This window comes from Ranitomeya imitator, chromosome 1 (genome assembly GCF_032444005.1).
Source record: "Ranitomeya imitator isolate aRanImi1 chromosome 1, aRanImi1.pri, whole genome shotgun sequence".
Taxonomy (NCBI): domain Eukaryota; kingdom Metazoa; phylum Chordata; class Amphibia; order Anura; family Dendrobatidae; genus Ranitomeya; species Ranitomeya imitator.
In genome coordinates this window covers 465,736,673-465,754,898 of record NC_091282.1, presented here as the reverse complement: position 1 = coordinate 465,754,898, position 18,226 = coordinate 465,736,673, and the positions used below count along the sequence as shown (strand labels likewise).

The 18,226-nt window shown below is 41.2% G+C and overlaps 1 protein-coding gene across 1 annotated transcript in view; it reads left to right on the top strand.

The window, feature by feature from the left end:
* The window catches only part of FREM1 (FRAS1 related extracellular matrix 1), a 375,192-nt gene extending 357,906 nt beyond the window's left edge, over positions 1-17,286 (top strand). Inside the window, exons 35-37 of the mRNA XM_069765123.1 lie at positions 2,506-2,612; positions 13,645-13,730; positions 15,699-17,286. Of these exons, the coding sequence (XP_069621224.1) occupies positions 2,506-2,612; positions 13,645-13,730; positions 15,699-15,892 (387 nt within the window). The 3' untranslated portion in view covers positions 15,893-17,286. The remainder of the gene's footprint in view (positions 1-2,505; positions 2,613-13,644; positions 13,731-15,698) is intronic.
* The last annotated feature ends 940 nt before the right edge of the window (positions 17,287-18,226 follow it).

Below are 18,226 nucleotides of genomic sequence, written 5' to 3'. Positions count from 1 at the left end.
ATTAAAGAAAGTCCACAATAACAATTATGCATATATATATGTTATACATTATATGTTATACATTACAGGAGTAGCCTCACAAACATAGGAATAAGCTGCCTTCAATAACCCCAATGATCAGCTGTTATTATCAAAAGGGAAATGTAGAATTACATGCCAGCCATTCCCATGAAAGTTTTGGGACTACTTTATTTAGGACTCTTAGACCCCCTGTATCACATTGACCCCTTAACAAAGCTCAGTTTCAATGTCTTTGGCATAAGAGCATGAACCCTCCTACAATCTACCAGGTTGGGTTCCCGGTTGTCGCAAGAGAAGACAGAAGCAGGTTATCGCCGATCACATACCTCTCATTGAGCGCTATGCGGTAAATAGAAGTGTCAGCAGTGCCGATGCTGTTATTGGACCAAGCAATTACACTGAACACTATGTTATCTGCCAGGTGCTGGGCTTGGTTTGAACAGTCATTTTGTGTTGACAGACTCCCTTTAGGAAACACTGATGTTGTATTGTGTAGGGTTTGTTTGGGAGCAAAAGACCATTATCTGGATAATAGGATATCTAAGTTGGCATAGCTCAAGTACATGGGAATAAAAAAAAATAATACACATATGGCCCAAGTAAATGCTTAGAAAGCATTTTGATTGATTTCTTATTCAGGATTTTTTTTTGTTTAGTCTGATTTTTCATTCCCCCTTCCAGTACAAATCAAATTTTGAGCAAAATCTTGCATGTCTGTTTTAACAGAGGGCAGTGTACATGAGTTAGCCTCTGTAGGACGTGTAAGTCGAAGCATATCCCGATGTGTATCTCTGAATGAAGGCTGAGACATATAGCAAGGCATAGCATAAGCATACAGCGGAATATAATGCTGCCAATCTACATTTTTCCTGGACCACTTAACATAAAATGACAGACATCTAACTTTTTTATGCAAAGCAAAGAGTGCCCCATTTTCAAGTTCATATACTCAATGTTTGCATATATCTTGGCGCACACAGAGTTCTATTGCACTTTTTCATATGTCTATATCACAGCAGGTAGCACAGGTTCACATTTGTTTAATTCTGCTGATAAAAAAATAATCAATACAGCCATTCTAATCTATAATTTACCAAAATGTTATATACTTGTTATATGGCAGCTATATACCATCTTTACACAATCATGGTTTGTTTTAGCTACTAGAAACCAAGGCTAAGCCTGCGGATATTGTTACAATGTTCTGTAAGAAAATGTCCTCTAGAAAAGATGTATTCACAGAAACGCAGATGTCTCAAAGTATTTTGAGACATAACGATCCTTGAAAACTAAGGATTGTATTTTTCTTATGTATTGTTTGATTATAACTGGTGTGCAATGTTTTTTCCTTGGGCATGTGCAGACAATTCATGGCTGTAAACCATGAGGAGTAACATGACTACACTTATAATCACAATAATTTAAGCTGAAAAACGATCACAGACACATCCAGTATTTTTTCACAGACACTGAAAAACTTCCCCTAGAGTTAAAGGGAACCTGACACAAGGTTTTCCCTGTATAAAGTTCGGCCAGCATCTTTAAGCCCTCTGTTACAGCATATTTCCCCAATCTGCTCCTCAAGGCACAAAAAAGAGCTTTTATTATACTCAAGATACGATGGACGTCACTGGTCTTGATCCGGTACCTCCTCTCTTCTTACAATGGCCGTCCTCCTTTCCTGTTTTGTGTGGATGACGTGTCCTACGTCATCCACACAGTGTCCCCCATCTCGCTCCTGCACAGGCGTACTTCTCGCTGCCTTCTGAGGGCAGAGCAAAGTACTGTAGTACGCATATGTGGGGAAAAGCTAAAGAGTGCCGATGACCCATAGGTAAAGCCAGCGCAGGCGCACCACAGTGCTTTGTTCTGCCATTTTAAGCAGGGAAGGAGGATAACGATCGTAAGAAGAGAGCCAGATCAAGACCAGAACTGGAGCTCTATGAATATATTTGCTATATAGTTTGGGAGCTTTTCCTGGTGTGTAGACCAAACGTAAGCTCCAAACATGATGTTAACATGATGTAAGGAGTACCAAACAGTACTGTTTCTCTCTAGCTCCTATGTCCCAAATGAAAACTAATGTATTTATAAATCTTAATTTGAGGCCGGACTCACACATCATCCTAAGCACAGACTTGGCGTGGGTCTCTTGACCCACACTTGGCAGCTTGACATGGAGCAGCGAAACTGGCCTTACAATGAGTTTAATTTCTCAACTGAAAGAAATTATTCTAAAACATTTTATCATGTTGTCACTTTCAGAGTTTGTTGTTTGTCTGTTTTCTTCGCTTATAGTGCACGATTTCTAGTAATTAAAGGTATTTTCCTGGAGTAGCATCCCCAGCTAAACACAATATGTCACATTAAAGCAGTTTCCATTTTGTGGTTTCTCTGTTATTTATCTGTTCTCAGGCAAGTAGTTGAGCTCATATCCTGGAAAAAAGCCATTTTTCTATTAATTATAAATTTTATATATTTCAGGCAACAAAATGTCCATTTGGCTGGACTCCACATGACAGCAGATGCTACAAACATATCACTGAGCAGAAGGCCACATGGATCATGGCAGCTCGGTTATGTCAGGAACAGTAAGACGACTATTTTCTGATTCACATATAATACATGTACCCTGTGCAAAAATATGCTCAAATATACCAATTCTATGATCGTAAAGGGGGTTATAGTTTCAGTATTTCTTAAATATTGTTGAGATAAAAAATTAACCATTTTTACCATATTATGTCTACTAATTAATTATATTTGTTTGCATTAAATGTGGGAGGTAAAATGAATAAACACTATATTTTATAGTTGTTTATAGGACAGTATCAGCACATGGGATGACTGAAGATACAACTAAAAGGTGGTGGTTAAAAGGGGTTGTCCAGTCTAAAACCACAAGTCTGTAGTCACTCTATGTGAATGCCAAATTGTGAATCCTCACACTGTGTGCACTGTACACAGGGCTGCCATCAGGGCATTACTGCCCTGACTGGCGCATGGGGCCCGGTGGGCAGAGGGGGCTGACGGTACAGTAACTGAACCTGCGTCCGAGACACAGGTTCAGTTACTCTATTGCCTTGTGGGCCTGTGTGGACCCGCAAGGCAGTAGTTAAAGCCGCCAGCCAATCAGAGGCTGGCAGCTGACGTCAGCGTGCATGGCGCCGGCGTATGACGTCATTGTCATTCGCCGGTGAGTCCGTGCTGAAATGCCTGGGATGGACGTCGGTGCTGGAGCGTGGCCAGGTATGGAAAAAGGTGTTTTTTTTATTTTTACTGAATGCAGCAAGCTGGGGCAGAATGGAGACACGGAGGCAGGGTGGGAGATACGGGGGGAAATGTGGGACACGGGGGGCAGAATGTGAGACACAGGGGGCAGAATGGGAGACACGGGGGCAAGAATGGAAACACAGGGGGCAGGAATGAAAACAAAGGGTCAGGAATGGAGACAAAGGAGGCTGGAATGGAAACAACACAGGGCAGGAATGGAAACACAGGAGGCAGGAATGGAAACAACACGGGGCAGGAATGGAAACAACACGGGGCAGGAATGGAAACACAGGAGGCAGGAATGGAAACAACAGACAGGGGCAGGAATGGAAACACAGGAGGCAGGAATGGAAACAACACGGGGCAGGAATGGAAACAACACGGGGCAGGAATGGAAACACAGGAGGCAGGAATGGAAACAACACAGAGCAGGAATGGAAACAACACGGGGCAGGAATGGAAACACAGGAGGCAGGAATGGAAACAACAGACAGGGGCAGGAATGGAAACACAGGCGGCAGGAATGGAAACAACACGGGGCAGGAATGGAAACAACACGGGGCAGGAATGGAAACACAGGAGGCAGGAATGGAAACAACAGACAGGGGCAGGAATGGAAACCATACAGGGTAGGATGGAGACACTGGGCAGAATGTGAGACACTGGGCAGAATGTGAGACACGTGGAAGAATGTGAGACACAGGGGGCAGAATGTGAGACATGGGGAAAAGTGTGACACGGGGCAGAATGTGAGACACGGGGCAGAATGTGAGACGCGGGGAAGACTGTGAAACACAGGGCAGAATGTGAGACACTGGGGGCAGAATGTGAGACACGGGGGAAGAATGTGAGACACAGGGGGCAGAATATGAGACACAGGGGGGCAGGATGTGAGACATGGTGGGCAGGATGTGAGACACGGGGGCAGGATGTGAGACACGGGGGGCAGGATGTGAGACATGGGGGCAGAATGTGACACAGGGGGCAGAATACAAAAAAACCCTGTTTGGGAGAGAAGAACAGACAAATCGTGGCGCCCTAAGTGTGTAAACACAATATTATAGTCTTTAAAGGGTGCACAATTTTATGTACTCACCTGATAAAAGACTAAAATGGCTTTAGATCGTGTATCCTCCAAATTCCCTCTGAGATACTTTTCAATATACAGGGCTTGCAGCTTGCCTCGGGTGGATCCAAGTGAGAGAGCCAGAGTAAGGCTCACACAGGAAGAGTAGTTCAAGAAAAGCACATCCAGCCCATGAATGGCAGCGCTTCCCAGGACTCACATTCAAAGATGATATTTCATATTTTTTTATTTCATAACTTAAAATAGAAGAGATACAACGCATTTCGGATACAGTATATATCCTTCTTCAGGTATCATAAAAACACAGTACAAATCCTACTAGTATAAAATTCAATTACACTTATATATAGTATTAAACCTTTTATCCCAGTCTCAGAAACTTGATTTGGGGTGTGGACCAAGTTCAGGAAAACACCCACTGATTGATACAGCCTTGTTAGCATTGATGCAAGAAAGAGAGAAAAAAAAAAATATATATATATATATGTATATATATATATATATATATCAAAGAAAAAAAACCACGAGAAAAAAAGAATAAAAAAATAAAAATAAAATATCCTGGAGTTGCAAACAGGAATGCTCTTTTAAACAGGAAAGAAACGTTTTGGATATATCGTTTGGGAACATTATTTCCAAATGGATTGAATGATATCATAGAGAGAGTTTAAAGGATATTTTATATTTATTTTATTTATTTTTTCTTGTGTTTTTTTTTCTTTGATATATATATATTTTTTCTCTCTTTCTTGCATCAATGTTAACAAGGCTGTATCAATCAGTGGGTTTTTTCCTGAACTTGGTCCACACCCCAAATCAAGTTTCTGAGACTGGGATAAAAGGTTTGATACTATATATAAGTGTAATTGAATTTTATACTAGTAGGATTTGTACTGTGTTTTTATGATACCTGAAGAAGGATATATACTGTATCCGAAACGCGTTGTATCTCTTCTATTTTAAGTTATGAAATAAAAAAATATGAAATATCATCTTTGAACAGGGGGCAGAATATGAGACACAGGGGGCAGAATGTGAGACACAGGGGGCAGAATGTGAGACACAGGGGGACAGGATGTGAGACACGGGGAGCAGGATGTGAGACACGGGGGACATGATGTGAGACACGGGGCAGGATGTGAGACACGGGCAAGATGGAGACAGATGGGGCAGGAAGGAGACAGATGGGGCAGGATCATGGTGAAGGATGGATACGATGGAGGCAGATGGGGCGGTAGGATCATGGGACAGATGGATCAGGATCATGGGACATACGGGTCAGGATCATGGGACAGATGGGGCAGGAACATGGGGACAGATGGGTCAGGATCATAGGGACAGATAGGGCAGGATCATGGGGACAGATGGGGCAGGATCATGGGGACAGATGGGGCAGGATCATGGGGACAGATGGGGCAGGATCATGGGACAGATGGGGCAGGATGGATACTCATGAGGGCAGAATGGGAAAACATATGGCTGGAGCCAGGAATGAGATACACGGGGCCAGGATGGGGGATATTATTACCATAGGGACTATTTAAGGGATATTATTACTGCAGTTATGTATTTAATTTATTTTTTGAGGATACTGTTTTAAATGGGGGGGCGGTCCTTTTACTGTGCAGAGCGACACTATGTCGCCTTTTTTCTTCAACTGGTGTAGTGTAGAAGTTGGGAAAAATAATGTGTTCTGCAAGCGGACCTCTAGGTAACTCTGTTATTTCCTGCAGAGACGAGTCCTGGCTGGAAGACGTGATGGGGGTCTGTGCTGGATTAAGATGAAAAGCGAAGCTGAAGGTCTTCACCTAGAGATGTCACTGATGAGTCAGTGTGTCACCTATACACTATATACAGAGTTCCTATGTACAATGTCACCAGTGATCACTGTATTACCTGTACACTGGCACTATATACAGAGCTCCTGTGTATAATGGCACTGGTGATCACTGTATTATTTGTATACTGGCACGATATACAGAGGTCCTGTGTATAATGTCACCAGTGATCACTGTATTACCTGTACACAGACACTACATACTAAGTACAGATCTCCTGTGTATAATGACACTTTTGGTGATAGTATTATGTTTTTTTTAATTAATGATCAGTATTTTAGTATTCAGTCACTATATGGTGGTAATATGTTGTCTGGCCACGGTGTGGCGGTATTTGTCCCTTGTATGTGCTATTATTCGGTCACTGTGGTGGTGGTGGTAATATGTGGTCGGGTCATGGTGTGGTGGTGTTTGTTCCCTGTATGTGGTATTATTCATCACCATGTGGTGGTAACATGTGGTCTGGTCATGGTGTGGCAATATTTGTTCCCTGTATGTGCTATTATTGGTCACCATGTGGTGGTAATATATGATCTTGACATGGTGCGGTGGTATTTGCTCCTTGTATGTGCTATTATTCAGTCACTGTGGTGGTAATATGTGATCTGGACATGGTGTGGTGGTATTTGTTCCTTGCATGTGGTATTATAGGTCACTATGTGATGGTAATATGGTGTCTGGGCATGGTGTGGTGGTATTTGTCCCTTTGGATGTGATATTATTGGTCATTTTTTAAATTGAAAAATAAATAAAAATATACCTAAATTGTATTGCATATTTTAATACATTTTTAATAGGTTAGCGTAGAATAGGGCCCGGCCAAAAGAGTCTACCTTGTGGTGGTGGCAGATTAGAAAAATCTTTTGGCCAAAACAAAAGCTGCTGGCTATATGTGTGATCTGGTGATGGAAACTGTTAATGTGTGATTGGTGAGAAGTGGAGTTTTTCCAAGAGAGAGCAGTGGGACTGTGGACAGTTTGAGGGGTGGAGGTGGCGCAGGGGGAGCCTGGGCGGAGTCTCAAGGGGGCCTCGAAAATTTTGCCAATATGGGGCCCTGAAATTCCTAGTGGCAGCCCTGGATATTCCCATCACAAATTAATCCTGCAGATTTTAAATCAGTTGATTTACGCTATGAGTTTTCTGTTAAGCAAAAAGACTCAAGACCCTGTTGCTGTTACTGTAACTGGGCTTAATAGGAGGATGTAATATTTAGTTTCGAGTGCAATACTTGAGTATTGCAGTACGAATACTCCTCAACATTGAAATTTAAATATCAAGAATGAAAAGTCAAGGAGTTATGGAAATCACTAGATTGATAGATAAAAAAAGGAAACAAAATTTACCAAATACCAACACATACACTCCTTGACATGCTATCCCTGACGTTATTAATGGTTGTCTGATGAATGTTTTACCACACTGATTGCATTTGGGCCTATAAATCATTTAGATCCACTGTTGGCAGCTCCCTTTGCAATTGTTGATGAATGATTTCCCAGATGTGCTGATAGGATACAAGTCCAGAGACACTGCAGGCCACGGTAGCACATTTAGGCCAAGCAGGCTACTCATAATAGCATGAGTATGTTGACATATTCCCTTGTGTTACACACCTGTCTTGGGTCTGGGCTCTGTTCCCTACACCCCGGTCCGCTGAACTTCACAAGTAGCCTGGCGTGCTCCCATGTGTTGATCTTCCTTAGCCTATATAAGCCCACCCAAGACTCATACCTGTGTCTAGGTATCACTACTAGGAGAACCCCTTGTTGATCTGAATGTTTGACCCCATGAAAATAAAAACACTTACACTCACCTATGGTGCCAGCGCTGTTCCAGTTGTGTTGGCACTCGCATTCCAGGGGCTCACGAGCGATTGTTATAACATGTGAGCCCTGCAGTCAATCAGCACTGGCATCACTGTCCCTGTGTTCAGATTTATACGTAATCAAGAAGAACTGAGAGCAGTGAATGGCCGCTCACTTCTTGATTACTAATACATCTAAAGACAGGGACAGCGGGGACAGCGATGTCCGTGCTGATTGAGCGTAGGGCTCACGTGTAATAACAACCACACATGAGCCACTGGAATGCGAGTGCAAACATCACTGGAATGGTGCCAGTATAAGAAGTAAGTATAAGGGTTTTTATTTTCCGGGGGGGGGGGTGGACAACCCCTTTAAGACTTTCTCGTACCACTTTTTTTAGTTTGTCTGTGCACAGTTCCTGTCTTCAGTCTTTAGGGTTGCTGCCTATGGTTTCCAGTCCCTGAGTTACCTGTCTGTGACTTCAGTACCACTGCTACCTGTCTGCGGTCTCGAGGACATCTCCTGTCCTCCTCCAGCTTCCATGGTATTCATATTTTCTAGTCACTCTGGAGTTTTGCAGTGTGTCTGCTTGCGGCTACAAGGATATGTCCTGTCCACCTGTGTCTTCCATTGTATTCTGACTTTCTAGTTACTATGGAGTTTTGTACACAATTTGGCTGCCTGCGGCTTCCATTCCCTCAGTTGCTTGTCTACCTGTGGCCTTTAGTATCTCTGCAGCCTGTCTGTGGTCTCCAGCACGTCTCCTGTCTGCCTGTGGCTTACAGTAACATTGCTATTTGTCTGCGGTCTTCAGGATGTCTCCTGTCTGTTTGCAGCCTTCAGTACCTTTGGTAATGGTATTCTGTCTGCTATGCGGGTCTTGTGTCTGACCCATCTGCTGTACCACAGTACGTGGTCTGTGTGCCCAATGGAACCTTGGGCATAGATTCCACCTCACTTAGTGAGCCCCCTTTTTGTGACAGCTCATAAAGGACTCCTCATGGTGTTAACCACATGGTCTGCAGACCAGTCTCAGGCTGTCATTGCATTTGAGTAAAAAAAAAAGACTCATCACTGAAGAGTATAGACTTTCATGCCAGCTTTCATTCCCGTTTTAGGCTTCTTTCACACTAGCGTCGGAATCTCCCCGTCGCAATGCGTCGGGGAGAGATTCCGATGCTAGCGTTTGCTGCATTGCACAATGGAGGCAGCGGATGCATTTTTCCGGCGCATCCACTGCCCCATTGTAAGGTGCGGGGAGGTGGGGGCGAAGTTCCGGCCGCGCATGCGCGGTCGGAAAAAGCAGTCCGTCGGGAGAAAAAAACGTTACATGTAGGGTTTTTTTCTCCCGACGGTCCGCCAAAGCACGACGCATTCGTCGCAAGACGGATGCGAAGTGTGCAAATCCGTCGCAAATGCGTCGTCAATAGAAGTGTATGGGGAAAAAACGCATCCTGCAAGCACTTTTGCAGGATGCGTTTTTTCTGCAAAACGACGCATTGTGACGGATTTAAAAAAACGCTAGTGTGAAAGTAGCCTTACTCTGCATATTGATAGCCTTTGAGAGTATCGATGTTAGATCAACAGAACACCTGTAGCTGGATGCTTGGCTCATAGTAGCAAACTCCGTCCGATGGTTTATGCTGACTCTGTTTCACACCTCAGACTTTGTATGTGATGACTAATTTTACTTGCAGTACAGTTTGTAGGTGAACTTGCTAAGTTTTTAAGAGAAGAATAAGAAGACACTTGAGGAAAAAACGGTGCCTTTGTGCCTCAAGCATCCGTTTTAGCATTTTTTGTGCATTTCCTGAGTGCCTTTTAATGTTTTTCATTGCCGGCAGGTTTTTTTTTTAGCTTTTTTCCATAGTTTTTGAGGCGCCTTTTTTACTAGTATTTTCTAAACGTTTTAAACTCCGTTGAACAATGAAGAAACCACTAGCAATTTTTAAAGCAAAAACACTTAAAGGCATCTGGATATGTTTTAAGACATCCCATTGACGTTTGCTATAAAGTCCAGAGCCTCTCACCTAGCCAAATTAATTCTCATGCTTTGCATTGACGAGGGCCAACAGCCCGAAACACCGTGTCTGCGAATTGATATACTGATATTGCATGACTCGTTAAAGGGTTGATTGTAACTTGTAGGATCGCTACTTCCAACAGGTGGTGATATAGAGTTTAAGTCCTTTTTCTCTCTGAAGAGGCAATTTGCATACTATTATGCCTAGAGTGTCTTCAGAGTTGGAAAAGCCTGGAGACTGGTCAGTTTTGTTTTTTGACCCCTTCATCCCCGAGCCTGTTTTCACCTTCATGACCAGGCCAAATTTTACAATATTGGCCAGTGTCAATTTATGTGGTAATAAAGCTGGAACGCTTCAAAGGATCTCACCGATTCTGAGACTATTTTTTGTGACATATTCTTCTTCATGATAATGTTAAAAATGTTTAACATGACTTGCATTTATTTGTGAAAAAATCTGAAATTTGGTGAAAATTTTCAAAGTTTTGCAATTTTCAAACTTTTAATTGTTATGCCCTTACATTTTTCCACATGCCTATTTTAAATCAGCACAATTTTTGAAACATAATTTTTATTTAGTTAGCAAACTTAGCAAGTTAGAAGGGAAAGTTACTCCATTCTAAAAACTGCACCCCTCAAGGTGCTGAAAACCACAATCAAGAACTGAAGCAATGTGTAAGAAAAAAATGAACATGTAATTTGCTTTCACAACATTTTTTTTAGACCCAAATTGTTTTATTTTCACATGGGTCATTTTACATTTGAGCCCCTCATGTGCCTATACAGTGGAAACTCTCCACAAGTGACCCTATTTTGGAACCTTGACCCCCCAATGAATTTCTGTAGATGTATGGTGAGGACTTTGAACCCATAGGTGCTTCAAAGAAATTATAACATTGAGATGTGAAAATAAAAAAAAATTACATTTTTTCCACAAAAATGTTCTTTTAGCCCCAATTTTTTTATTTTCACAAGGGTAAAAGGAGAAATGTGTTGTGCAATTACTCCTGAGTATGCTGATACCCCATATGTGGGGGAAAACTACTGTTTGGGCACAAGGCAGGGCTTGGAAAGGAAGGAGTGACATTTGGAAGGCAGACTTTGATGGAATTGTCTTTGGGAGTCATGTCGCATTTAGAGAGTCCCTGATGTGCATATACAGTGCAAACCCCCCCTAGTGACCCTGTATTGGAATTGAGCTACTGTTTTTCTGGTACGTGAATTTTTTTATGTAGTGGCATACGTGTGTCGTGTACAGTGCATCAGGTTGGCATATGAGTTGTATAAGTCAGAAATAAATTTATTAGTCCATAGATGAGTAGTAGACTCTAAAACAATCTTTCATACACACACCATAGATAATATAAATCCGATCCAGTCATGTGACCGAACAATAGCCTGTAGAAAGCCGCATGTTCACGCATGCGCATACACCAGCGTCCCGCCGTTGCCCCCGCTTTTAATTATTTAATCTAATATATTGGTCACTTTATTATTTCATATTTATGCACAGGCCTCTTGTAACCATTTGCAGCTCATTAATATGCACATTTGCACTTTCTATATGCAATTATGCACTTTCACTATATACAGTAGTAATGCTGCTGAATACCACTATTTATATTATTGTTTTACAATGAGTGCATTCCAAAATATTGTTTTGGTTGGATTGTATTACATCACTTTTTTTCCCCTTTACCTTACATGCAGTGGGCATATGCACTTGTGTCCCGTGCCTCTCTTTTTTCTTCCCCGATGTCGTCCAGTTCATATCCACATGGTGAGGGGCTAGGCACCATCCCCGTCGGGTGATTAGATTAAGGACGTTCACCGGGGGCGGAGTGGGGGCGATGGCGGGACGCTGGTGTATGCACATGCGTGAACATGCGGCTTTCTACAGGCTATTGTTCGGTCACATGACCGGGACGGATTTATATTTATATCGGACTGATACCTTACCTAGGCCATGCCCCCTGAGGAAGCAACAATTTGAATGCAAAACGCGCATCGGGATACGTGGTCGAGGTAAAGGCAGGACACATCATCGCCATGGGTAATTAACCCTTTTGTTTGTTACCAAACAGCATTTTCCATGGATGTTGGATGCAGCAGTGACTATAAACATAAGGATGAATGACCTCGGGGAGATCAAAACATCCAACACCGCGGAGACACCATCATGTGTTTCTCAACGCAGTGATCCAGAACACTGCCCCGATCCCTTATGGAAATATGCAAATGCATGTAGAAAAGCCGCGGAGACACCATCACGTGTTTCTCAACGCAAGCAATACATAGCCAGGTCTTTCACCCGGAAGGAACAACCACGGGAAGGGCAGCATCCAAAAAGGAAAACCACCTATGCCAAAACATGGTATCCATCCACAGACAGCTGTTTCGGGGTATTTGCCCCTAATCAGTGTGGAGTAGGAAACGGGCTATTAGGAGCAGTGCCTAGTAAAAGAACTATAAACATAAGGAAGAATGACCTCGGGAGATCAAAACATCCAACACCGCGGAGACACCATCACGTGTTTCTCAACGCAGTGATCCAGAACACTGCTCCCATCCCTTATGGAACATATGCAAATGCCTGTAGAAAAGCCGCGGAGACACCATCACGTGTTTTTCAACACAAGCAATAAATAGCCAGGTCTTTCACCGGGAAGGAACATTTGGCATAGATGGTTTTCCTTTTTGGATGCTGCCCTTCCCGTGGTTGTTCCTTCCCGGTGAAAGACCTGGCTATTTATTGCTTGCATTGAGAAACACATGATGGTGTCTCCGCGGCTTTTCTACATGCGGATGCAGTAGTGAGACATAGCGATTTCTACATTTGTTTGCTAAGGTATGCTCAGCCACACACATGTGATGTACTGTGGCTCATTGCAATAGATTACATGCGCTGCTGTCCTTTCTTAGGCCTCATTTTTTACACCTGTGGATTCAATCACTCAGTGATTTACAACCCATCTATTGTATGAATTGTCGATTTCTTTGGATCTAATTTGTTTTGGTATGCTATTTGTATTTATTACAACAATACATTTTTGGTGAGATTTTATTGGCATATTTAGACTCGATTTTCTCCTTGATTAAGCATTGTTTAGTGAGTTGCCTTTGACATGGCTAAATGCTACTATACTGGTAAATATATGTGGATACATTTGTAACATAATGCTGTCCTCCTTTGTATTACTATCTTACATAGTTTTGTATCATCTGCAAAAATAGATACTTGACAAGGTGACCCCCCATAGCTACTAGGAATGGTGACATAATCTGACAATGTATGAGAGTTTTTCATGCACTAAGCCAGCTACTTACACTTCTACACAAGCACAGAAAGTTATTTGGAATCATCACTGTTTGAATCATCACTGTCAAATCTAGAATTTACATTCTTATAGAAGCTGATGCCTCCTAAACCCATGATGATATGGATTAATACATTTATTTTTATCTCTTAGAAAACATTCAAATATTTTACCCAGATTGTAATACATACATATTATAACTAAATAGAAACGTTGACACAGAGTTCTGCTGAAGCCCTACCTACCAAATTAATCCTACATTTATTTTGTGTTAATACAGATACAGCGGTAGACTTGTAGACATTTTCAGCAAAGAACAAATGGACTGGCTGTGGAACTTTAGTGGGAGGAAATCCTTTTGGATAGGTGAATATTTGACTATGATTGTAATTGAACTATACCATTATTGTCATTTGTCTAGTAATATTTTCATTGAACTATCATCCACTCTGTTAAACTTTTCAACCACTCTGTCTGAAAAAAACAGAGATTCATGTAGGTACCTATAGTTGTAAACTCAGGTGTCTTGGGCCCCACCCTTCATCTTTCTGGAGGATGCACTTGTCAATTTTTAATTCCATCATAAATGTGTCAATGCACATGCAAAAATATAATTGATGAGGTCAAATAGATAAGAAATAGGCTCTAAAAAGCACACGATTGGTTTACAAATCTGCCCTTTTATGGAGCTTCTTTCGGCTGGACCATACTGATCTAGCTTATGTACATTAGCAGAAGTTAGATTTATTTTAATGGAACTGTGATTCATATGCTAAAAGCAGTTGTCACAATTCTTCTTCACAATAATTTAAGCTCATCCGAGAAAGAGATTTGAAAATGAATTTAGAGGATTTACAAAAATGCATGTACTATGTACAAAAGTACTGGGACACCCATACATTACAACTACAGGAGCTTTTTTTTACAGCTTCCAATCTGGGAAATACTTCTACAAGATTATGGAGTGTTTCTGTGGGAATTTTTCCCTGTTTATACAGAACAGGATTTATGAAGCCAGACACTGATGTTGAACAGGAGGGCCTAATTCACAATATCATTCCTAGTAAAGGTGTACAATGGAGTTGAGGTCATGGCTTTGTGCAGTACCAGCCAATTTCTTCCACCCCGTATCATCGCTCAACCATGCCTTTATGAAACTTGCTTTGTCCAATGGGGCAGCCATTCTGGAAAAGGGCCTTCCCCAAACTTTTCCCACAAATTCTCCAAAATTTCTTAGTATGCTAAAGACTTAAAATTCCCTTCACTGGAACGAAGAGGTCTAGACCAATCCCTGAAAACAACATTTCTCCACCAAACTTTACAGTTGGCACAATTCAGTCAGGCAGTTAAGGTTGTCCTGATATTCACCAAACCCAGACTTGTTCATTAGACTTGCAGGTAGAGAAACATGATTCAGTCATGTAAAATCCATGCCATGAAGGTCCTGGTGCACAGTTTTAGAGCTAAGATTAATACTACTGGAGGTTTGGAACTCTCCAGTTATTGATACAGCAGAGAATTGGCGACTTGTATGCCTCAGTATCTGGTGACCCTTCTCTGTAACTTTATGTGGTCCACCACCTTATAACCGAGTTGTCGTTCTTAAATGCTTCCACTTTTTAATAATACCACTCACAGTTGATTGTGTTAATACTTACTTCCTAAATTCCAAGGACTGATTTGTTCTAATGGTGGTAACCTATTACAGCATCAAAATCCAATTCCACGAGCTTCTTAGGATGAACCAATCTTTCACAAATGTTAGCAAAGGTACACTGCATGGCTAGATGCTGGATTTTATACAGCTGTGGCAATAATACCAAGTGAGAAACCTGAAATCAATGTTTAAGAGGTGTGTCTCAATACTTTTTACCATATAGTGTCCCTATCAAAAAACCTATTACACCAAAGCTAACTGTTTATAGTTCCCTTCTGGTATGACCAATTATACCACAACATAACACATGACTGTAGCAGCCAATTGTTGGTTGCAGGATAGCTTGTCCATGGCAAGGGACTACAGAAACTACATGGACATAGGCCAATGTCTGTCTATTCATCATTTTAAAGCAAAAAGGTGGGAAGACCCATAAACCTGTATTGTTATTTTTGTCAACACTACATTAGACAGCACTGATCATGAAAATATTTAATAAAGAGATACTAATATTAGTTGCCCGGTCAATGTATATTATGAAATGACATGTAGTTTTACAATATACCTGGAAAGGTGATATGTTTTGTAGATATATAGCACTACCATGCAGAGACAATAATTACAGGAGCTATTTATAATATGGGAGAAACATATTAACTAATTATTTCTATGTAAAGGCCTCAATGATCGAGTATCCCTTGGCAAATGGGAATGGAGCAAAGGAGAAAAGGCAATGTACACCAACTGGAAAAGAAGTCCGTCTCATCCGTCAAAAAAGGGGAGGAACTGTGCTTCAGTACAAAAGAGAGGAAAATGGCAGGTCAAGAACTGCCGAAAGACTTATCATTATATATGCTCAAAGAATATGTAACAAATCTGACTTTTTACTAAGTGCTGTACATCTCTACATATATTTATTATTTTCATGTTGAATGACTTTATATGGTTATTTGACAATTATATCTTCTACAAATATAAATCAATCTATCTATTTGTATATTATCCATCCAATATTTGAAGACACTGGTAGTAATTTAGGTATTACATCAGAATGGTATTAAGTAGTGTTGACTGAATTTTCATCAGTGTTATTTTACATGCTAAAGCCTAATTGTATTTGCCAGCATGCTTATTGTTTCTCATCTTGTCTAGGAAACAAGTTATAAGTTTTAATTACTATACTTTCAAAAGTACAAAGGACTAATTAGTGAAAGTAAATCAGGCTTTATCTATGTCAAGATCAGCTTCTCAACATATGTCAAGAAATCAAGATAGATAAGTAGTGGTGGACTTGGGCATCTTTATGGGTTCCTATAAATGTGATGTTAAATTCATAGATTATTTTTTTAAAAGTTACATTTACATTTTTACTCCCAGCTTTCCAGACACCACAAATACCAGGACTACAGAATCTTGCATATGCAGCTATTAACAATAAATATTAAACTCACACATTTTCCTATAATATGTATGATAGCCAATGCGCCTTTCAGCATGTTTTTGCATCACGACTGCCCTTTGGGTGCAAGCTGGGGGTGTACCAACTGATATTTACCCTAGGTAACTTTAACTACTTGCTTGTCTGTCGGAAAAGGTTTTTCTTCGGGTTCTATAACCCGTCAGATGTACATCAGGTGTAAGGCTACGTTCACATTAGCGTTGTGCGGCGCAGCGTCGGCGACGCAAAGCACAACGCATGCAAAACGCATGCAAAACGCAGGGTTTGGTGACGCATGCGTTCATTTTTTGCATGATTTTTGGCGCAGAAAAAACTGCATCATGCAGCGTCCTCTGCGCCCTGACAATTGCGCCAAAATGACGCATGCGTCACAAAACGCAAGACAACGCATGTCCATGCGCCCCCCATGTTAAATATAGGGGCGCATGACGCATGCGTCGCCGCGGCTGCGCCCGACACTGCGCCGCACAACGCTAATGTGAACGTAGCCTAAGAGCCTGTTCACACTAAAAATATTTTCCTCTATACTTGTCTGCTAACTGGGCTGTCCATTTCTATGTCAGTTATCATTCATACTATTTATGCAACAATTGTGGTGTTTGCCTTTGTTTTGCATGTTATTGGACTGACAGTGATATTATCAGTGATATATTATAGTAAATATGTTGGCTTGTTTATTTGCTTGGTATTTTTCACACTGATGTCTTATAAAAATTATCTAATCACACAATCTTTATTTTCAGTTTTGTTTTTTGGTTGTAATGAGATTCAGTAAAAATTTAGTTTAATAAAATATTTTGTAATTCTTTGTGTGTTATTTGTTAATCATTGTAAGGATCACTTGCTTTCTGGCAGTGCTTCAGGTATACCCAGACATTGGGTTCTTTAAGGTTTATTAACTGTCCTAAACAATCACAGGATTCAAATGAAAGTAACAAAGGGAAAACAAAACAAAAGCAATCCCTTCTCTGGGTAGACAATGTAAGGTGTCTACCGGACGCATAGTTGATGGGCGGTATGTATCACAGAGATAATAATAATAATTTTATTTATATAGCACCGACATATTCCGCAGCGCTTTACATTTTAGATGTGACTTATTCATACAATAGACATTACAGCATAACAAAAACATAGATCAAAACAGATACCAAGAGGAGTGAGGACCCTGCTCGCAAGCTTACAATCAGAGAAGGTTGTCATCTGTGATGTAATCCTGGAGTATTGCTCTAGTGCAGGGGTCCCCAACTCCAGTCCTCAAGGCCCACCAACAGGTCATGTTTTCAGGATTTCCTTTGCATTGCACAGGTGATGCAATTATTACCTGGGCAAGACTAAGGAAATCCTGAAAACATGACATGTTGGTGGGCCTTGAGGACTGGAGTTGGGGACCCCTGCTCTAGTGCACATAGTACTAAGAGGTATGTTTGGTGCATCTGGGCCAGGTTTTACGGGCAACCTGAGAGATGGGCTGTCGACATACTCTACCTCTTGGTGTGGTTCACATGTTAAAATAGAGTCTGTTGTTTGACTCATGGTCTGTGTGGGGAGGAAGATGTAATCCTGTATGTTATATCCAGACTGAGCTGGTATACTGGATGCTATCCAGCCCGTGGGATCTGGACTGGCTCTAAGAGACATTTGTCAAGAACTGTTTACTTTGTTTTGCCTGCACTGAAGGCAGTTTGTTTTTCCTTTGCTTGTGACTGGTTTATGAAGCACCAATAAACCAGCAGGTACATTTAA